Source organism: Ascaphus truei, chromosome 1 (genome assembly GCF_040206685.1).
Source record: "Ascaphus truei isolate aAscTru1 chromosome 1, aAscTru1.hap1, whole genome shotgun sequence".
Lineage (NCBI taxonomy): Eukaryota > Metazoa > Chordata > Amphibia > Anura > Ascaphidae > Ascaphus > Ascaphus truei.
In genome coordinates this window covers 113,056,447-113,080,814 of record NC_134483.1, presented here as the reverse complement: position 1 = coordinate 113,080,814, position 24,368 = coordinate 113,056,447, and the positions used below count along the sequence as shown (strand labels likewise).

The 24,368-nt window shown below is 39.4% G+C and overlaps 1 protein-coding gene across 9 annotated transcripts in view; it reads right to left on the bottom strand.

The window, feature by feature from the left end:
• Nucleotides 1–24,368, bottom strand: part of LOC142491099 (uncharacterized) — a 140,834-nt gene that overhangs the window by 51,974 nt on the left and 64,492 nt on the right. For all 9 annotated transcript variants that reach the window (XM_075593428.1, XM_075593411.1, XM_075593435.1 and 6 more), the window contains one exon: nt 7,384–7,614. In XM_075593428.1, coding sequence (XP_075449543.1) covers nt 7,384–7,614 — 231 coding nt within the window. The remainder of the gene's footprint in view (nt 1–7,383; nt 7,615–24,368) is intronic.

The following is a 24,368-nucleotide window of genomic DNA, read 5'->3' as shown; positions in this document are numbered from 1 at the left end:
AATTTTTCCAATCTAATTTTAAGACATGCAAACCCAAATTATTTGTGCCACATTAACCAAGTATGAGTGTATATTAAGTTGAATTAATAATATTTTCCCGTCTGGATTGAAAAGTTCAGGGAGTCTTATGTATTACAAAATTGAGTGGAAAAACAAGATTATAACAGGTATAGGTTTCTTTTTCCCTTAGAATGTTTTTATTACATTTTCAGGCATGAATATGATAAAAAGGTTGATTGATTGAGTAATCCCTGTGTGTGTGCTTGTAAGAATCTGAGTGAATTCTATCCATGTGAAAGTGTTCTGTGCATTGTATAATAAGAATACCGGTTTATTGTATGTATACAAAATTACTATTCAGGGACTTGCAAATGCTTCTAAATTAAGAATATAATTAATTGCTCATGTTGAAATTTAATTTTTAAAAGGTGTACACCACCAATATAATATAAACTAAGTAACATTGGGTAGAGGTGAATTTGGGTATCTGTGGAAAAAAAAGGATAAAGAGAGGACAAAATTCGGAAAAGTCATTTGACTTTTACCATCTTTTTGTAAACAGTCCGGTCACTGGAATAATAAGGATGTTTATCGTACTGGCCAGGCGATTTATTTCCTTAACCAGAATTACAATTCTTTTCCTCTAAATTTCTACAGATAAAATCAGGCAGAATATATTCAAGACACAAAGCTAACTAGAAACTCGGTATTTTTAAATTAGTTTAAAAAAAAATAAAACGTGAATTATGATATGGAAAAAAAAAAGATATCTTTATTAATTTAGTCTGCAGGATCAAACAGTTTTTTTTTCCTATTTATTGTAATAGGTGAGAAAATATGTGTCTTATTTTTGTAAAAGCTGGTTGAATGTGTGAGGAGCTGCATATTTCAAGCTGTCCCAAATTGTATTGCAGTAACCAGTAATTAACCATTTTTTTCTGTTACAAGGTTTTGGCAGGAAGCCCAGAAAGTTATTTGAGCTTGTTATATGGCTTGAAATGGAAACAGTTGTAAATTGACTAATGTAGAGTTCAAATGAACAGAGGACAGTAACCTAGAATGAGCACTCTAAACACCTGGTGGGTGGGTAATGAAGGGGTTAAAACTTAAATCTTTAATATCTGTGTAAAATATTAGGATTAAAACAGATATTAAACGCTCAGATCCTATAGTATGAACACAATGTAATGTTCTGGATCACTGATGAACTGCATAGAATCACTAAACTAGTGTCTTGCAGTGGGAACAGTGAAGTGGATAAAGTAACCACTATTCCAATGTAATTAGCACAAAATATTCTAGTGCTGAGGTACATATAAGTGTGCAGACCCTGAAATAGCAGTAAAGCAACGGACAAGGAAAACGGACCCTAGCCAGGTCTGCCAGTATACTAGAGGGTTCTATGTGGAATTATTTTTCTGCAAAGTTGATCAAATATTTAATATTTTATCATTTTTTAACCATCTTTTTCTCTCAAATGTGTCCCACCTTTAAATCTGTGTCTATAAGTTTTTTATGCTACAGGTTGTTCTTTCAGCAAACCAGATGTTATTTGGTGTTCTAAAAGTTTCTGTCAGAAGATTATAGCAGATTATATTTATATTCAGTAGGGTTTTTTTGAGATTTTTAATGTAAATTATATACCTAAAGGTTTCAGGTTCATTTTGCTATACGTCAAGCAATTCCATTAAGGTTATGTTTTAAATGCTGTTATCCTTTATGTGATATTGTTCACATATAATAAAAGTGAACAAAAGGAGGGTGTTATTGCTGTTATTATTGCTGGCTGCCCCTGGAACCGTATGGCAAGGGCTGAGAGTGTCAGCTCTTGGGTCTAATATTGTACCTTACTGTGTTGCCTATAATTTTTCCCTTTTATACTGTCCCCCATAGGGGTATAAGCTAGGAACTGTATATATGGGATTAACTGTGTAAGACCAGTGGGCTAGTTAATGCATTATCTGTGTATTCCCTTTGCCTCATGGGCCTGCAGCTGTCTGTGCAAGCTTATAAGTGGATTGCCTTGGGTGGCCTCTTATGAGAAATAGCTGCAGGGCAGAGACTAAGGTATTCTTAGCTGTGTCTTAGAGAAGGTTTTAGAACCCCACATGATAGGTGCAAATGGTAGAGTGCAAGCTCTTGTGTCTACATGTTGGTTTTATGTGTTTTAAACCTATAATGCATTGTGTTTGTCCTGTGATTTAAACCCAGGTTGGTGAAGAAGCATTCCAATGCCCCAGCTCAGATAAGGATGTTCTGAAAAGTGAACTGACCCTGTTATTTCATATGTCATATTCCCTTAGCGGAACTGTGAAATTTCTTGTGTGTCAGTTTTAGGGGGATATTTGGGTGCAGGAGTTGGGGGGCCAAAGTGCTGGTAGTCATTTAATTTTCCCCAGCAAGCAGGCATGATTTGACGGTGCGCAGGGTGAATTACACCAGGGCTTCCCTGTGTCCCCCAGACTCCTGGATTTTGAGCCCAAATACCCCCAAGTTATTTCCCTAATAAGTATAAGGTCTCCCAAAATATATTCTCTGTTTCTTGTGTTTCTGGGTGTTTCCGAGGTCCTATCCGAATAAACCGCAATTTATTTTTCTGCCTGTTTTGCCTGGTGACCGATTTCTTAAATATAAAAGGTGTATTTGGTCTGGCCTACCGTGACAGTCAGAAAGAATTTTTCTCATGGGTAGACCAATGGTCACCCCAGGTACCTTGTAGATTTAATGTTGTATGATTATGCTCTAAACAGACGATTTTAATCAGCGTCTATTGTGTGAAACTAATGCAATTGTTTGAGTGTCTCATGTCCAGGTGCAGTCCTTCCAATTAGATGAAGATAAAGGTGACGCGAAAGCGCTTTTCATCTAAAGTGGAGAGGCCCATTCCAGATACTACCCAGTCAGAGTATTTTTCCTGGATCCATGTTACATAAGTGCACCCAGTCGCTTCAAAATTAAACCTCAATACAGAAGGGAAGGCCTAAAGACACAGTTATTTTCAGTTGGTGTTTTGGGTCACAATAAAACCCGGCACTAACCAAAGAAGGAGAGAGGTTCATAAGAAATCCGACCTCAATATATGAACTTTGAACTTTTTAATAACCTTTTTTACAGGTTTTATTATTTTAATTACAAAGTTTATTCTATTAGGTTTATATAAGTAGTGTCTAGATGAAGATGATAAGGAAGGAACAGATAATTTTTCTGTATGGGTTTTTATTATTCTGTGTATAGCATATATGTACACCTTCTTGTTATATAATGGAATCCTGGTAAACAAAGCCCACGTCTTATGTGTAATGTAACCCAATGTACTATCCATACCCAATAGGTTGCACCCCAGGAACACGAGAATTATATTTAACCCCTTGGAAAAGGACAATATGTTATAAGATATAGATGAACTATATAACAATTGGTTACGAAGGGAGTAGAAATACGAGTTTGCCCTAGGGAGGTTATTGACTCTGTGATAGAAGGATAGATACAGTATTATCCTGCAACTAGACCAGGTTATGTAATTTGGGAAAAGTGATTTCAGTGTTTAAAGGTGGAGATGAGGGTTGGGATTTGTTGGGACTTGGTGGTTAGATTATTTCGCTGGGAGCGAAGCTAGTGGATGTTTTTGTATGTGTGTCTGTCCTACTCATTACTCTCTATATATGAGCAGCAAAACTTTGGTCCAGAAGTGCGTTGCAACCCCCCCACCGATGCTATGTCTCTTTTTGGTGATGAAAATGTCAGCAGTCCCCCAGAAGAAGAGACCAAAAAAGAAATCAACTGGGCCGATACAATGGCCAGAAAGGAATCAAGTTATGCACTATGGTACTATTTTTTTGGTCCGGCAGGACTATGATATGGTTAACCGTTCTTTAAAAAGACTGTCTCTAAAGGATAAGAGGGGGCTGATAAGATTGAATATGAGGAAGGTGGGAAGGTCACCAAAGGCGTGTGTCAACCACAAGGAAAGGATCACAAGTCAGCCATTTTGACTATGGCAGCCATTTTGTCTGTTCCGATATTCTGAGTAAATGTAGCATGTAAGATGTATGTGTTGGGCAGTCGCTCCTAGGAAATATTCACCCACACTAACCCCCACTTATGCTCAGAAATAGAATTTGCCCGCTTTTCAAATAATGTCCACCCTACCTAAGCAAAGAGTATGACATTGAAATGCATTCATTATTAAAAGTAGCTCAGTTAAGAGAGTTGCGGGAGGTCTTATACCTTTTTAGGAATGTATGATTTATATGCAAAAGGGGATTTTTTAGTAGTCAATATAGATGCCGTTTTTAACGATACTAAAGACGCTATTTTAAGGCTCAGTAGCAAATAGCAACAAATTAGAGCAACAGTATTGCAAAATTTTATGGCACTAGATTATCTGTTGGCAGCACAAGGAGGGGTTTGTAAGTTAGTAGGTAAAGAATGTTGTGTTTATATTGATGACCAATCAAAAAGCATACACCATGATGTAGACACTCTAGCAGAAATTCAATATAGAATGCGAGAGGAACCAAAAGGGTTCGATTGGACATTTGGTCTTGGAAATTGGCTAGGTGCGTTGGGAATGAAAATTCTTTATGGAATCATGGCAATCGCAAGTTTATTACTTTGTGTGTATATGTTAATCCAAATGACAAGATGTATAATCAGCTCTGTTTTTGCCAAAGAAAGCTGCTTCTGATTCTAGCTCTACCATTATGTATATGCCCCCCACAATGAGAGCAAGAAATACCAATAGTCTTGGTACTCGTCAACCACCCATATGTTCATCTCTGATTATCAAACGAGATACCTAAAAGAGATAGGTTTCTGCATTCCCATGGTCTCTTGGAGGTTTCTCCCTTGGAGTTTTTCCTCTCCTGAGTGGTGTGCAGAAGAATAAATGGGACTGGTCGATTGGATTGTTCTTCCAGAACAAAAGGAGGGATTGTAAGGTTAAAAACTGTATCTGTCAGCTATGTTCTTTTCAGGGACTGAATGGGTTAAAACAGTCATGCTTTATTTTCTCAGAAGACTAGATGGTAAAAGTATTTCAGCTTTGGACCAGCTGTCCCAGGATATCTATTACATAAGAAATAAGAAACAAGACCACTAGTCTTGTTTCTGACCCCATTAGTAGTTATTGACCTTTTATCCCTGTTCCGACCAATTTAGGCCAGATGGTATATGTCATTTTAGATGTATGATCTATACATGGGAACTCAGTTTGTAACAGATGTATGAAATTGACACACAATGTATTGTCCTTGCCTTTGGTATAAAAGATTCCTCTGTGAGCATATTAAAACAGAAGTGAGAACTCAACCACCTTGTGTGCATTGAATCTTTGCTTCTCCGGGCTCGTGACTATCATATCTGAGACAAGAAGCATATAGCAGCTGCGTGATGAATCTCCCCGGGTCGAGTAAAAGAAGTTACCTGCACTAAGGTCTGGTCAGGTAGATGGACCTATCAAAAGCCATGATGACAATTAAACTTTACAGAGACACCGGCACCCCCTGCAGAGGTAAGTATCTCTGGAAGCAAGGGGTCCCCAGAGCTGAACTGCATTAATTAATGGGGTTCAGCTCCGGACACTCCCTGCTTCAAACCTATAACAAAAATAAGATAATCAAGAAATGCCCCCTTTATTGTTGCTTTAATTTCCCCAAAAATGAAAGCAACCAGACCATCTTTTTGGACATCTAATTCAAGATATTGCATTTGATACATTATGGCAACATTTACACATTTTAAAGAAGGTGTGTGTGTATAAATGACACCTCTTCACAACTCTGCTATTCACCAACCCAGTAAACCTGCAGATGTAGCCTGAATCAATGTCTCCGGCACTGGTCAAGCAGCAGGAACGCCGCTACAGATGCCCTGGTGCCACAGGACTAAGGATGCAGTGGGTCCAATCCAGAAGCATGGACCCCTGCAGCGATGTCACAGCCACATGGTCCATGGGTTTTTGTTTTTCAGCCGAGGCTCCGCAGACCACCACCGTGGCTACATCTATAGCTCCTGCTAATTAATGTGAATCCTTTCACCCCTACTCATAACTTTAGGATATATACTGTATGTTTCTAACCTTGAACGCTCTGTACACAAATTTAATCTATGAAGCAGTCTAAATGTTGGTCAGCTAAAAGGTATTTTAACCACTTAATATTTCAAAAGCTTATACAGTATCTCCTGAATAGAACATCAGATTTGAAAATGAGACATCAAATTTAAAAGGGCAAGAAATTATGTATTAAAGTAAAAATGAAATGCAAAATAAAAATGTCAATCAGTGTGGACTGTGGCTTACAGATATTTTTACCTGTAAGCTGAATAACAGTACTAGGACGATGCTAATAGTTTTGTTTTCTGAATTTAATGTGCTTGATTTGGAAGCCTCTTGCATCTCTCATTGTTGCCACCCAATATAGGATGAGACTTGTAAGTGTAATATTTGTAAGTGAAACTTAACTCTCTGATGATCTCTGTGGATCTGCTGAAATAATGTACTCGGGTGTCTTACCTTCTGTATCTCTCCCCTACTACAAAAGTAACCATGCAGGTGGTGGGGGAAAGTCTTTTATAAGCACAATGGTTGTCCAAATCAGTCCATCCTTTACGATCATTGCTAAGAAGGCCACTACAGAAAAATTAGGCAATGTGTCTGAGTGTGAAGGAGTGAGAGGGGGAGTGAGAAATACATGGCGGAGGGAGAGGATAAGAAGGTGAAGTGTGAGAGGCGAGGGTGTAAGAGAGGGGAAAGGAGGGGTGTAAGAGAGGAAGTTCACTGATTGGATATGAGTGTCACTGAGGAAGAAGGTCACTGAGGGAGTGTCACTATAATTTGGGGTGGGACTCACTGGAAGGTGGAATTATTGATAGCGTTAAAAAGGGCACCATTATTGATTGATTCAAAGTTACAAGTTTCAAGTCTGCAGTGGAAAAGATTACCCCAAAGTACTGCAACCCGTGTACTTTAGCTAGTGATATATATATATATATATATATATATATATATATATATATATATATATATATATATATATTAAAAAACAGTTTGACAATTATTTACCCAAAGTTTTATGAAGCACATCTACACTTCAAATGTAGAACAAATAAGTAAATAATTCATTATTCATATAAATATTTTCTTGCTATATCAGAAGAATACAGCAAAAATTGCTGAAACAGAATACATTACAGTAGAACAAAAAAAAAACCTGTTAGTTCCGTATTACTAGGGTAGATGAAAGAGCTGTTCATCTGAAAACATACCAAGAAGGCATCTCTGTGAAAAATAACATTTATGTTTTTACGCTTATTTTTCTTGCAATATTACATTTTTATATTATGATATACTGAAAAAAGAGAACATAAGAAGCATCTACTTACCCAAGGTGCGGATGGCACTATCAGTGTCAATGTGAGCAAATCTCTGCAACATTCCTCCAAGGATTGATTGCATCTTGTTAAATGATTTATTAACCTGGCATAAATAACATTAGGTAGTATGTGATGAGCGAGCTCAAGAGACTCTGGTCCTGGGGCTAAAATAAGGCTCAGTGTTTGTCTTGTAGCATGCAGATGTCTGAATAATGTGCTAAGTTTTCCTTCAAGAGCGCTCTGTAAAAAAACAAAACAAAAAGTTTACCGGAATAAATGCTGCTTTCAATATAATAATTACTTCAATATCAGTTAAAGTACAAGCACAAAGACATTGAAAACTAAATCAAATTATATTTATTTTCTATATATTCTCCAAAACATTTGATACATTCAGGCACATCAGTAATTTAGATGCAGTGTATGCTCCTCCAGCACTATAAAGACATCACAGAACAGCAGTGTAATTTCCCATTTTGCTAAGAACTGTGTAATGCAACGATTCTGGATTCAGCCATTAACTTGCACACTCTTAGGGGCCAATGCAGAAAGCTGCGAGAAGCCCTATCTCGCCAGTTTTTTGCCAAATATGCCTATAGCAATTCAGTAAATGGCGAAAAACTGGCGAGATGAGGAAAATCCGCCGTTTTTTTTGGCGTGAAAAAAATCTCGCCGCGCGGGTGGTGAGATGCAATATCTCGCCAATTTTAAAACCCGCTGTATTCTAGTAGCCCCGATCAGCATCTCGGCGCTGATCGCGGCTATAAAATGGAAAGATTTTCTCAAAATCGCTCCGCCAACAAGAAAGTGGTGCTGAGTAGCGAAAAGGGACATAGAAAAAATTGATGCACGGGGGCTCTTACACACTGCACCCATCCCTGCTAACCACAATATATATATATATATATATATATATATATATATATATATATATATATATATATATATATATATATATACACATATATATATATATATATATATAAATATATATATATATATATACACATATATACACACATACACATATATACACACATATATACACATATATACATATATATATATATAAATAACTAAATAATACACCAGTAACCCCTTCAGTTTCATATATTTATTAGCATGCACAGCAATGACACTATAGGGCTCGCCATCTCTCTGCCGGATTCCTCTCCCAGATATGCGCACTTTCCTGCATACTGCGAGGGGAATCCGCCAAAAAGATGGAGAGTTTAAAGTATGGAGAATGGCCATTCTCGCAGTTCTCTGCATTGGCCCCTAAGTCAGTAAACAGTTTTAGAGATGTAATCAAAAAGGGATTTTACTTAGCTTCGGGTTATGTTCTCATTTACAGCTTGCACAGCGTAACAGCACACAACAGGAAAAATGCTCCAAACACTCGGGGAAGTCCCAATCAGTCTAGTCTGATCCTGAGAAAGCAAGGGGAATTCGTGACCAGGGCACCTGCACGGTCCGTTGAGAAGCTTCTGGCACTATCCCCAGCTTAGGCTCTTATTTATAGTATTTTGTGTTAGGCTTCCTCCAATCAGTGCTAAGTGCTGTAGCAAAATGCATACTTAAACTGATGAGTCCCACTTCCTTTGCAGTAAACAACTCTATATATGGTAAACATGTGACAGAGAGAGAGAGCTCTGCTATCTCAAAGCACATGTCATGGCGCACTTAAGCTGATGAGTGGTCAAACATGTGACAAGAGAGAGAGTTCTGCTAACTCAAAGCAAATGTTATGGCATACTTCAGCTAATAAGTGGTACTTCCCAATACAAACTGGTAGCAAGTAGGTATGTTGAGGAATGCAAATTAATCTAAGAAAAAAAGTTTTTGATATTAACATATGAATAACGAGTTCAGAAAATGCCTGCTAAAATAAATACTACTTCATCAGGTGTCAAAAATATAATTTACAGGAAATAAAGTGTCAGTCACAGAGACCTTCTGCACCTCCATTGAAAACAATAGTAACACATGCGTTTTCTACCACAAGCAATATGTTCTGCGTCATTTCTTGCGTTAACCAACAATAACAGGGATTATAACACCTGCTACATCTGTATCACAAATTCTACTTTCAATTTCTCCAGAGTGACTCATAAATTCAAGAGAGAAAAATATCTCAGGGGATGAAGATGAAATAAGCTTCCTGAGTTCAAAAAAGCAATATATTGTCCTGCTCAAAACAATTATACTACCAATCTACCAAAGTAAACCAAAGTAGAATGACTTTCTCCTACATAAGGAAAAGTCTATGTTATTCTCAGCCTTAAAGCACACCACAAACAAAGAAATAAAGGCTGCACTGGTAAACATTGTATATGTGAAAGGTGCTTAATAATAATAATAAACATTTTTTACTATGCAATAGTTAATTTCCAAAATATAGCAATATACTAACACAAAAGTAAAATGCTATATTTAAGTAATAATCCCCGAAGAACAGGGCATTACTGGCCAATAATGCCCTGGCTGGAAGAGTTGAAGGCCCGAGGCGAAGCCGAGGGACTTTAACCCAGCCAGGGAATTATTGGCCAGTAATGCCCTGTTCTGAGGGGATTATTACTATTATAGGCTAAATGTAGACTTTTTTCATAAATAATAGACACTTTTGGATAGTTATATAGATTTTTTTATTAAAATAAAATGGTAAATACATGAAACCACCTCTATATACGCTTACACTGCAGCTATCTATATCCACACACTGCCGCCCCCTCTGTGTACACACACACACACACACAGCAGCTCAACACACACAAACTGCTGCTACACACACACAACAGCACACCACACACAACAAAGCACCTCTACACACACAAGCACACCACACACACACAACACAGCACCTCCTCTACACTCACAACATAGCACCTCCTCTACACCCACAACACAGCACCTCCTCTACACACACAACACAGCACCTCTACACACACAACACAGCACCTCTATACACACAACACAGCACCTCTACACACACAACACAGCACCTCTACACACACACACACACACACAACACCTCTTCACACACAACACAGCAGCTCTACACACACATGCTACACCCATAAACACTGCTGCTGACACTGACACACACACACACACACACACACACACACACACACACACACACTGGAGCTCTATACACACACAAACTACTGCTACACATACAACAACAGCACAGCACACACACACTGGAGCTCTATACACACACAGCACTTCTACACAGATATACAATACAACAGCACACACAAACTGCAGCCACAAAGAAACTGCAGACAGCCACTTACTTCTTTGCAGACACCATCTTCCACCCCCCCCCCCCCCCCAATCAACTGAATCTGCTCAGAAAATCTGTCAGCTCGGGAGGGGGAGGAGTCAACCCGGGGCTGATACGTCCTGACCAGAGCTCTGTCTCAGAGCTTTTACTTCATGCAAACCAATCCCCTGCCCTGTCTCAGCTGTTCTGAAAGCTGATTGGCTGGAAATATACCTATTGAAAACTGCACTTTGCAAGCTGCTAAATTCCGGGCATTATTGATTGGATAATGCCCGGAATTTTAACCAATCAGAGAGCAGGGTTTTCAATAATGCCCTGAATTTTACTGCTTTAGCCTATAATTAATATTAATACCATCTCAGAATTACAAAAGGTGATGAAGCCTACAGTATACTGTAACTGGAGCTTAGCCATTTTATAAACTATACATACAGTACATTTTGTATTAATATTTAGCTAACAATGAATGTATTTAGACATCAGTTCATATTGAATAATCTTACTATATTTCATTATGTGGGGCTCCACTCCATCTGCAAGTGTATATATATTTTTATTTTGCCTTAGTATGTTTTATATATATCTCATGCGTTAGTTCGTCAACTACTTTATAATGTTGTACTTAAGTCCACTCATCTGTCACATGTAATTCTTGATAAATTGCTCAAATTCAAAACATTTTTGAAGGAAGTACGAATTCTGCAAGGTAGAATTCCATACATAGTTTGTAGCAACACCTGCAAGGACAATCCCAAATCTGCTGACAATGAGAAAGGCTCAGAGCAATCAAAGGATCCTTCACACTCTTGGCACTCACAGATCTTTTCTTTGAAAGCCATCTGTAGGTAACATTTAAAGGGCGCATGATCTGACTAAGTATTAAAAACAAGAAAAAGCAAGACTTTTAGCCTTTGAAATGAATACACAAACAATTTTCAAAGCTTTGGCTAAGATAAATTGTTTCTAAAAGAACAGCCTAAAGCAAGAAAATAAACGTGACTATTTTAAACAAGGGGAACATTGATACACCACTGAAGGCATCCCATTGTTTCCTTTCCTGTTTATTTTCTACAGCCAGCTGGACAAATAATGCATTGGACCAGTTATCTAATTCTTTGAGTCTGAAGGAATTTCTTAACGTGTAAATTAATTTCGCAGTAGGGGCTAATGGTGTACCTTTGTTTAAAGTATCTTAGCACACCAGATAATACAAAAATAAAAAATAAAAAAAAAACATGGGAAATTCTAGTCTGTAAAGTAAATTGTTTATATATATATATATATATATATATATATATATATATATATATATATATATATATATATATATATATATATACATATACACACACAGGACAGTTATTATGTTAGTTTCAATCACATATGTGCAGATTTAAACCATTAAATGATAGAAGGTATTATCCTAATTAGTTGAAAATACAGGAAATACATTGTTAGTGACATTTAACGGACTATTTTAAGGCTTAGATCCACAAAAGGGTATTAAGCTTTTATCAATGGTAGTAAAAGCGTGCTACAGCTTTGCACCCTTTTGTGGATTTGAGCCTATTTTTAAATCAGTTTTGAAACTTATTTTCGAACCGCAAGCAAATGCTTTAGAACTTTTTTTATAATGTAATAATCTTTGTACTGGTTTAAGATATTCTGAAACTTTTTTTATCTTGTCAAATTGTTATTTTACACTTTTTTTCATAGTTCTTTTGTAAATCTAATTTTGAAGAATAGCAAAATAGCTAAATTTTTGGAAAAGAAACATAGTATAAAAAAATTACTTTACAGAACCTGGTAAAAATAAAAAAGTACTCACTTGTCACGGAACATAAGTAATCCTTTTACTTTAAATGTGATTGCATATTTCTAAGGTAACAAATGACACTTTTTTATGTTGTAAAAAAATGTGGTTTTGCCTCTTACGTTATCCTGCCCCTCTTATGGCATAGTATGTTTACAAAATTGTACTGCACAACAGAAATTGCAGGGAATACACTCACATTTCACAAGTGTGGTAGGCGCAATGTATGGGGTCTTGTCTTTTGCCCTGGTCTCTCTGGGAGGAAGGCTTCTGTTCCGGGGGGTAGTGAAGATGGTTTGATGCCGTTCGTCTCACAGCCTGGACTTCAGGGAATCGATCACATGTGCAGTGGAGCAGGTAGCACAGGAACAGATTCTACGCGTTTCGCTAATTGCTTCTTCAGGATACATACTAAGTGATGTTCTATGCTGATATATATATATACCCTATCAGTCTAATTGGATTAATTAAATCAATCTTCAGTGTAATCATTCATCATAATTTATGAATGCCACTCCATATATATATATATATCAAATATATATATCAAATATAACAATATATATATATATATATATATATATCAAACACACACAAAAAGGAAAAGTCGCTAACACTATATTAATAGAAAAGGCTAACCCGGGATGAAGCCCCCCCGGTGGGCGAAACTAGTAGAGTGTGTAGAGTGTGTCTCTTGGTTACCCCCATGTCACTATTTGTTGCAAGATGAACTTTTTTTGGTGCACCCCCTGTGAATTTTATTTACCATCCTGACATATGGACATTTGGAAGAAATCTCTACCATCAGGATTCCTATGGACTCATCATCTCCATTAGGAGCTGAGTATTTCCCTGCTTGTCATTAGGGGTTTTATCTTTATGGGACTGGTTTTTCCACATTCAATTTAGCACTTGTTGCCATCAGTATTTTTTGTGGATCCTCTCACGCACCTTCATTTGTTCATGGATATGTTTACTATTTTTCTCATGCTATGTTTGTCCAGGGTATGAGGTTTTTTTCCATCTTTTTTCTCCCCTGTGTCTCCCCCTTAGTTACATATATTTTTTCTGTGTACTATATTTTTAGTATATAAGTTTATTGTAATTTATATTTTTCTTCTGTTTCTACCAGTTTTTCTTGATTTGAATATTAGTTTAGGAGTTTAGTATTTAGCTTTTCTTCTTTCTTATTTTCAGGTGGTTAGGATTATTAAGGGGTGTCTGTTCTTTTTTGGCTGATTTGTATCTTTCCATTTATTTATTGGATATTTACCGAGATATGTTTTTTGGCTCATTAGTTCAGTTTTTTACTTAGCATGTGTTGATATATACTCATATCGTTTCTTGCTTGTTATTTTTTGTTAGGTTACCATTAGTTTATGTATGTTTTTATGTTAGTGTGTTTCACTGCTTCTTATTAAAATCTTTGACGCATTTTCACTGCTGACTCATGGTTCCAGGTTTTTTGTTTTCTTTTTTGATTTAGTTATTACAGGCTTATTGTGAGTGCTTAATATAGGGATCTTGTCAGTCTTTTTTTGTGTGTTTTCATATAATATATATATATATATACACACACTCATGGCATATCTGTGCATGCGCAACACATGCCGCACATGTGCGCGCATAGCAAAATGGCAGCTCCCTGCACTTGGAGTCTCCGCGGGGTTCCGGCGACCCGATAGCCGCTCCGGAATACCGGCACTGCCTCAGCTCCCTCCCCGCACTCACCGGAGCTGCACGCACCCCACCGCCGGCACCTTCGCGCCCCCCGCAACACACTTTGAAGTAAGGGGCTAAACGGGGACCAAGGGGGACCCTGGCCACACATAGTATCAAAGAAGACAGAAACTAGGGTAAAGGTAACAGAGATAACAGGAAGGAATTAATTTTTCCCCTTAATGGGGTTTTTTGTTTGCCTTCCTCTGGATCAATAAGTAAGTATAGATATAGGATAAAGTATCTGTTGTCTAAATTTAGCATAGGTTGAACTTGATGGACCTATGTCTTTTTTCAACCTCATCTACTATGTAACTATGTAATAGGAGTAAAAAAAACACAGAACTGAAGACAGAACATCCACAAATTCTCCAGCACTCAGGGGTACAAACATTCGCAGCACTCAAAGGGTTAGAGATAACCTTTGTAAAAATATGGGAAACACAAACTAGCCTTCTATTGCAAAGTGACATTTATATCTTGGTTTATAACCAAGAAAAGCCTGTGGTTAAATATAGCATCTTGGAATTGGCGCAATATTCTTTCCTAACAAACTGTTACACACCAATTGAAGCAATATTAGTATTACACCTTGCATGTTTGAACTATTAAAAGATAAAAAAAAATCTTGAAATATGAAACACCATGAGTTTTGTTTTTATACTGCAAAAGTTATACATGTTGCTCAAACTGCATAGTGCACCCTGCATTTTCAAGAGGGCTTAAAAGTTTTGGTTACGCCGGATATGTTTTTATTTTAACGTTCGGTGGGAAACAGGGGGTCTTTGCGTTAATTTCAGCTCCGGGGACCTCATGGCTCCCAAGATACTTGCCTCTGAAGGTGCCCCCAGTACAATCCAGTACTGTGAAAACAAATGGACCTTTAAATCTCCCGCATCACGCAGGCTAATAAACCGCAACAGCACCCTACAAGGCTTCCTGCGTGCCTCAGGTGATTTTCGAATGAGGAACTAGGGAAGTATCTCAGAAACTATAGGGTCACCATAGCTTAAATTAAGACGGTTCAGCTCCAGTGTCCTCCGGCTTCATAACCATTAAAAACAGGGCCCTTGGATGTTATGTTCCTTTAATGCACTCTTTAACAAGATTGAAATGGAACAGATGTTATTAAACCTGTTAACAAGAAATAATGCTCAATCATTATTTTCAATAGTGCTACTGTTAAATAATGTGCTAGAATTAACAAATCGAGTTAACAGGAGCAGTGACGTCTGCTATATCTGTGTATACAGAATATATATATATATGTAACGGTTATTCCCCCACCCCCAATCGTAGATAGAGTGCATGTGAGGGGGAACCTATATGTTACCAGGTGTGGTGCGTATACCTGCAGGTTCACAGGAGGCCTGAGCCTCCGCTGATGGGAACCTGGGGTGCTTCTCTGGAACGATCTTCTTTACAGCGCCTCCACCTATGTAGGATTCTAGGAGTGTAGAATGTACCCCACACAGGACCCGCATATAGTAACCACATACACTGGAGTATAAGTATAACAGTTTACTATATGAAGAATCAAACATAACACAATACACATGCATCAGCATCAATAACTGTATCACTCTGTACCAAAGTCCCAAATGTCATTCACTCCCACTTAGGAGTGTATACCCTGTGCCCATCACCGTGTACACCCACACTGTGTCCACAGTATAACTTTTGTCCCGTGGTCAGCGCTGCCACTATGTGTGAGTACTCTGTTGGTGCACTTTATAACGATACCTGCCCAGTGCGACGGCACCTGGGCTTTAAAAGATCTTCACAAAGGGTCCGCCGATCTCCTGCACGACGTCCTGGTTTCACCAGCGGGGTGATCCGTCAGGGGCGGTCCCACCCTGGAGATAGTCCTGCTCTCTCAATGGAGTAGGCTTGAGCCCAAGCCTCTTGGCGGGAAGCGCAGCTTCCACTGTGTCCCTAACTGACAATATCACTAATGGGGCAGTGTCCCTAACCTAACCTAACGATTTCCCTGAGGCCCTCTCCCTGCGCAATTACACTGCGCATGTGCGAGGGGGCAGACATGGCGGCGCCCTCTCCTTGCGGGTCTCCGGAGCCTCCCCGACTCGCGCTATTCTGGTGCATGCGCCCGCACCGGCATTCACAGGCGCGTGCACGGCGCGCACACACTCCTCACGCGCCCGGCCGCTCCAATCCCGACCGCCGCGGTGAGTACAGGCAGGGGGGGGGGGGGTCAGCTGCGCAGAGGAGGACCTGGCTACATATATATATATATATATATATATATATATAAATATGTTTCAGGCTTTCCACAGTGATTTAACAAAAAGGTACCTTTAAAGTACACAAGGTACTTAAAATCAACCATCAAGGCCCATATTTACTAAGCAATGCTGTGCCATAAGACATCTTGCAGCACTGGAAGATATCTTCGGATCTATTCAACTAATTGGGCCGCAAGGTTTCTTATGACATAGCACAACTTACTATCGCCCAAATGTTTACAGTTTAGAATAGATCCCATGACTTTGCTAATTTCAGAGATTTCCCAATCACAAGCATGATATACCAGTGAGACGCTCAGTTCCTACTTTAGGACTTTCTTTTTGAAGGGCCCATTTTGCATGCCACACAAATGACATTAAATTTGTTTTGCACACAATGAGGAGTCCCAGCATTGAGACTCTTACAATGTCTGGTGCTTGAGGCACAGGGAGTCTAAGGCAATTGACCATGGTCACAAGGATTGCTGACACTGTGATTAAAAAGGGACTCACTAAAAAGACAATGCGTGTGTTACTATGCTGCTTTCTTTAGCACAGACTAATGCAAGGACGATGAGAATTAAAACAAGACTTATCGATGACGGTCACTTACATTTAGTGGCTAAAATAAGAAAATGTTATCTTTGAAAATTCACAACAATTACACTTTTGACAGAAAATTCCTCTCAAATTATTTAAACCGGTTAATGTTATGTTTATGTTGTTGTTATCCCACAGTGTGATTTCTAAAGGAGCACAAATTAAACCAAAAAGTTACACTTCTGATATATTAAAGGTATAAACATATATAGAGTGCTATAGCACTCTAAAAAATAAATGAAAACAGAACATTTTAATATTAAACAGAAGGATTAATTGGTTGATTCATACTAAGCTCATTGTATCAACTTGCTTAAGTAGCTAAAAAGAATATATTTAATAGAAAACATAATAAACCGGGACTGCCCAACACGATGCTGCAGGCTTAAACAAACAATATAACCACTACCACCCGGGAGTATTTTTTAAATAAATATTAACCTAGTGAAAATATGAAGTACAGCATGCGTTCTGTAATGAAATTCAAGAGGCTATTTAAAAGTGTTCCAGCACAAATGCATGGTGTTCATTTGTCTATGAGGACAGAAGGAAAATCAAAACACGAGAAACACTTAAAAATACTTATTACCTATATCATTCTCTCAAAAAGTGGCATGTGCATAACCAAGCTATTCCATGTAAATCCTTTAATTAGAACATATGTCTTGGTATATACAGTGTATATAAATGCAATTGAACACAAATGCCTATAAAGTTGTTGTATAACTACAAAAAGTTATACATTTTGAAGCCTTGTTTAACCATAATATTTGAAGACTAGTTATAGCAGAGGCAAAGAACATCATGAACAGCATTGTTATAATTTTAAACAAAAAGGGAAAAAAAGCACAAAGAACACTTATAGTGCATTAACATTTTAATAATCACTTCAATCCTACCCACATTTTTTTCATCTCTCCTCCAATACCTGTGCCCATACACTGCACCATTATTTATACACCTCTTTCCCAACAACTTATTTACCCCTCAATAAAAAGCACCCCCACAAATCCTCTCCCAATCTACTCCCAATCTACTCCTTCCCACCCTCTCCCAATCTACTCCTTCCTGCTGCTGGGGATATCTCTCTTACTCCTGGACCCTCTCCCAATCTACTCACACCCTCTCCCAATCTACTCTTTCCTGCTGCTGGGGATATCTCTCTTACTCCTGGACCCAGCCATATACACACCTGGTCTCACCAACACCTGCTTGCCACCTCTTCCCCTGCTAATGGTGTTAACCTATGTAATTTTATACAGACTAACCTTAAAACTCGCCTAACAAATCACGCATCCCAAAAGCCTGCACTCATGGCTATTGTCACACACCCACAGTCACTCCTACCAACCATTGTGGCCAAGCACTGCCTTCTATTGCACTTATTCCCTCACCGGCTCTCTGTGTAAGTCTCCCAACATACCACTTAGATTATAAGCTCTTTGGGGCAGGGATTTCCTTTCCTTATGTCTGACTTTGCTGTGCTTACTGTATAATTATAATTCCCTGTACTGTATTCTTTGTGAAGTGCTGAGTACACGTTTTGAGCTTAATAAATAAAGATATACATACATACATAATCAGACAAGTCAACCTGTCCTTACCAGAATGAGAAATTTAAAAAAAACAAAATAAAAAAAACCCAACAAAATCCTCAGATGCCATAGCGGGAATCGTGTTACCCGTTCAGCCGCTCCAAACTTCCCTCAGTGGTAACAAGCCGCGAGCCAGGAGCCTAGCAATACTGCCATTCAGTAGTGTTCTCTTACGGAAGCAGATACAGAACGGGGAGTGGGAAAAGTCCATCCCTCTGCCACAATGTGCACACATCCCTAATGTGTTTTGTGGGTGGTCCACTTCATCAGTGGTATGGTCTACCTCCATATCTCAAGCCCTTTTGCACCGGCTCCAGTGAGCTGATTGGTTTAAAAGTTCAGAAACTCTAAGCGTCCACTTATCGGCAGGTTATGAAACTCGTGCAATTCTAGTAGCCGCGATTCGGTTATCGAGGCCTATCGCAGCCCTAGAACGGCGAGTTTTTCCAAAATCCACATGCCATAAAAAGTTGTCGTGAAGGTGGTGAGAACCTGCTGAGAAGAGACGAGACAGGACTTAGAAGAAAAAATGCTTTTTTCTGCATCGGATTGATGCAGGGAGTCTCCGTAGCTAAAACCCATTAATATCAGCACTGGTGACCCCCCGCATGAATCCCATGCAATAAAAATGCATTTACAGGCAACTTCATTACCTTAGCGGCAAACCGCTAGGGCAATGAAGGGGTTAACCCCTCCCGCTACCCAACATTGGCCAAATACCCCCTTCATCCACCCCCGCTACCCACAATAAACACTAATACCCACCTCTTCTACCCTCACATGATGTGTGTGGGCTCTCGGGTGGTCCCCACTGGCCTGCGGTACCAATCCTGTGGCCAAAATTATTTTTGCTAACATTTAAATAAATACAGCGCCCTCCTCCCCCCCCCCCCAACACATACAGTACAGTAATGGGAAAAATAACCATTATCCAGGATGCCTATTATTAAACATTAGCCAGTCAGCATAAATAAAGTAAATACAATTTTCTACTTACCACTGCCATCATGAAGAGCATCCTCATCAGCCTACTTCAGGTCCATGACCTCCGTTGCCAGAAAGAATACGTGAAAAAATACAATCTAATGGCCCCTAACCCCTTAATCACCTTAATGGTTAATAACCACTATAGTAATTAAGGGGTTAACCCAGCTCTCCCGCCACCCAACCAGGAGGCCTAACCACCCACCCCAGGTCCACTATACCCACCCTCTACCCATTGATTGGCATAGTGATATATCATATCCATATAATATGGGCATGATAAGCCACTCACTATACAAGTCAATGGCCACCCTAATCAAAAAGCCAAAAATACACAATAATAAAATATATAGACAAGCACCTAAACACCCCAATTCAATAAATAAAAGCACTAGCCAACCAATTAAATAAATAAAAGCACTAGTCAACCAATCAATTAAATGAAAGCTCTAACCAATTTTTTTAAAAATTAATTTAAACACTAGCCAACAACATAATTAATTAATTTAAACCATTAGCCAACAAATCAATTAATAAAACCACTAGACAACACATCAATTAAAACCAGTACCCAACAAAATAAATAATTAAATTAAAACACTAAACAATCGGAAAATGAAATAACAAGCCATCCAAATTACAAACATTGTAAGCCAAACAATAAACATAAACAGAAAAAGAAAAAACAACTATCAATAGAAAAAAAGCATTTGCCAACAGATGCATATGCTGTCACTATTTATTTGTACCCTAAATGGGCACAGATTAATACATTATCAGTCAATGGGCAATGAAAAACATAAAAAGAAAAAAATACAATAAAGAAACCTGAAAAAAAAGACATTTACATACATTCAATATTTTTCTTACCTTTAGAAGCGTTAACCCTCCGAATATCGGCGTTTCTGCAAGCTCTCGTACCGCGACGTCATCTAAGTCAATCCAACACCATCCACCATGAAGATCCAGAACAGGTAACAAAATTCTTCTATCACCTTCTTCTATCTTCTTCTGACATTATTTCGTTATTTTCTTTAATGTTCTATCTTCTTTCTTCATTTGTCAGTCCAACCCCATGGTAAGTCCCAATGGATGCTGTCTCGTTGTCTTCTTCCTGTTAAAAGAGGCGTCCAGGCCTTATATATGGCCTGTGATGTCACATTTTCAGGTCAGATGGTACAGCTCCAATCTGATTGGACGCTGTATCATATGCCCGCCTCTTTTTTTTTTTTTTTTTTTTTAAGGATGTGATTATATCACATGGTAGTACAGTCCATGGGATTGAAGACAATCCCATTAGCTGCTGTACCATGTGATAAATCACATTAGTTCAAAAGGATGTGACATCATCCCTTAAAGCAGGGGAGCACAATCTTTTTTTCCTGCGCCCCCCTGCCGTCTATCCCCCTCTCCTTGCGCCCCCCTGTTTACCTTGCTTCAGATGTCCTGGCGTCATGATGTCACGTTGCCATGGCAACGCGTGACCAGGAGTGTCTGAAACAAGGTAAGTAGAAGTTTACAGAGGCCCTGCAGCTCCCCCGGCATTAATTTAAATCTATTCGGGAAGCATGCAGGGGCCTCTGAAAACCCAGCGCCCCCCGCCGCGAGTCACCCCCCACTTTGCGCACCGCTGCCTTAAAGTGATGGCCCATCCTTTTGAACTAATGTTACCTATCACATGGTACAGCAACCAATGGGATTGCCTTCAATCCCATTGGCTTTATTACCATGTGATATAGCCATGTGGTTTGAAGGATGTGACAAACCTCCCCTGGGAAGCCGGCTAATCGCCCGTTTTGTGAATTTTGCTATCACAGGTAATCGAGGCTTTCTGAATATCGTGATAGCAATGCTCCAAAAAAATGTCGATTTAAATGGCCCGACAGTTTTTTAATGAATGCTTATACAGTAGCATAGGCCCCTATATCTCTATTGTTTACATTCCTAAGTGGTTGAGCTAGTCAAATAGAAAAAATATATCCATCTATTAAGAAAAGTTATAGATTAATGGCAACACATACAAAACTTAAAATCTTATATAATACATAGACATTTTCTTTAAAGATTCTGAAAAGAATTAAATGAAAATGATTTTAAAATAAGTTACCTATATATATTGTCATATAATTTACGTTTCATTTTTTACCACCATAAAATGGGAAATATTTTTTTATCATTATAAAATGTCTTTATTCTTTTCTGATATCGTCCAATAGGCAAACGGCAGCTCGCGCATGCGCCTGTCAGCACGTCCTGAACAGCAATACCGACTCGCTATCTGTACCGAAGCTATGCGCAAGCGGGGAGACTATAGAGCCTGTTACAAATGCGTTATTTACATCTGTTAGGCACGTATATGACAATTGCAGTACAGTACATGCATCGATAAGTGGAAAAAAGGTAGTGCTTCACTTTAAGTACATTTTCACTTTACATACATGCTCTGGACCCATTGCGTACGTTAATGCGGGGTATGCCTGTATACAAGATTCAGAGGAACCACTTAACAACCACTCTGAAGTTCTTGGACTTTTTTGTTTCTTTGGGACTATATTTACTAACAGACTATTCACAGGTTTCTTTATACATAAATAATCATGTTTTTAAATTTCAGAATTTTAGAGTATTATATACTGTACTGTATTTTCTGCAATGGCAAAGTAATGTCTCTTTATTTGAGATAGATGTAAATTAGATTAAGATTTATTTTTAGATGTGATTATATTAGTTTTTTCACATTCACTTGATGGAGGTATAGCCCTGGTCCCCTTACCAGCGCGGGTCCCCGGCTATGTTACGCTTCCCAGCGCTCCCCCTGGCGTAAGCGCAGGTGGCGCAGGACTAGCTAGGGCGGTGAGGCGATTTAGCCAGCAGCAGGAGGCGCAGGGAGGCTCCGGTGGCTCTCCACTTGTTGGTGCCGCCATCCGGGCGGGCGCCGCCATGTTGTAGTTGACCGCACGTGCACGAACGCTTGCACAGGTGCGGACGAGTACGGCGGCCATCTTAGAGGTGGCAGAGCAAGCGCAGGAGAAGGTAGAGAGGCAGGAAGTCCCTCTAGAGGGAAATGGCGCGGCGGCCATTAGGATGCGCAGGCTCAGACAGGAAAAGGTAGGCGGCCATTACAGAGGAGGCCATGCGATCTCCATAGGCAGGAGCCTTCTGGGGAACTCCACTGCCCAGGAGGCATAGCAGCAGGCAGTCAGGTGCTTGAGCTTAGCCAATAGGACTGAGGGATTCTCCTGCAAAGGGGAGGATCTAGTTAGGGATATTAGCAAACTGGCAGGAAGGAAGTCAGTCAGGGTGGTGAAGCAGACAGTGGAGGAGGTAGGTGTGCAGGGTAAGGGATCCGTGCACTATGCCAGAGACCCTCCCCAGGCCCCAGATAGCCCTGAGTCACCAGTGAGTTGCTGCAGATAGGGACAGACCCAGATTGGGAGGCTGTCACTTTAGCTGAGCAGGATAGCTAGTTGCAACAGTGTTGTGTGCAGTGCAGCCAGAGTAGTGGGCTTTGACTGTGTCAGTGAAAGGCCCCTCATAGGAAGAAGGGGGGGGGGGGGTTGCTTTCTAAGTTATACAGTGTGTGTTATATCACCAGTGCCAGTTGCACGTGGTGAGCTGCCAGAGTCTGGGATCAGACAGAATCTACAGCAAGAGATCTTCTGCATGCAGGGACTAGGCTAGAGGTATATCCCCAGGGCCCAGTTAGTCCCCTGAGACACTGTAGAGGAATAACTGTATGTTATAGGGACTGCCTTAAGACAGGGACTCCTTCACCATACTCAGAGAGAAAGAGGAATGCTGCATGACAGTGCCTGACTGTCAGTACAACGTGTAGCAGGAAGAGTGCCTGACTCCATAGCAGAGACTGTGGTAAAGGATCAGTCCGGCTGGAGATCCCTCCCTTGAGGAGTCAGAGGGTGTAATCATTTCTGCAAGGAGCAGCGGACCGCGGCGTGGGACCAAGTTGCGGAGTTGCTGACTACAAAGGATTTTCCTGATCAGGACTGACCAGGGAGGTAGTATATATTAAGTGCACCAACGGGCCCCAACACAGGGAAGCGCTATCCCTCACACTCACACTCTCTTTATTGTTGTGGACACTCAAGGGATAAGTGCCCAAGCACATTATTGTCAAAGGGCATGAGGGTGATGTGATGATGGACATGTGGGCTGAGGGGATGGTATGCATCCAGGGTGATGCAATGTTATTCATATGATGTATTGATGTTATGCAAAGAGAGTTTTATTGAAGTTATCGTTCATGCTCAGTAAATACTGTTTATTCACATTGTGTGTATTTACTGTATGGTTGTTCTGGTGAGAGCACACTCCCACCACGTTGGGATCCCTCATCAGTGGAGGCGCTGCACCGAGTGTAAGTATATACCACAGGTTCCCCGTGGCAGAAGCTCAGCCCTCCTGGTTGCCAAACAGGTACAGCACCACACTGATAAGTAGTCAGATACACCTACCCATCTCAATCTCACTTAGGGTGGGGGTAAGAGGGCTACAGAGGATTATAAGAAAATCAAAAGCTTTTGTATAATATATTTCACAATTTAATACTGTATATCGCTATATAAAAGACCTACAGTTCTTTTAGAGTTCACTCAATTGTTTCATAATAGTTTTTTTTTATATTTTATAGTTAATATTTTTACAACTGGTTTAGTACGTGCACTTTATCACTTTAAATTGCTAGAATTTTAAACCCACTCATTTAAATGTGCAATGAAAGGGGAGATCTTTAA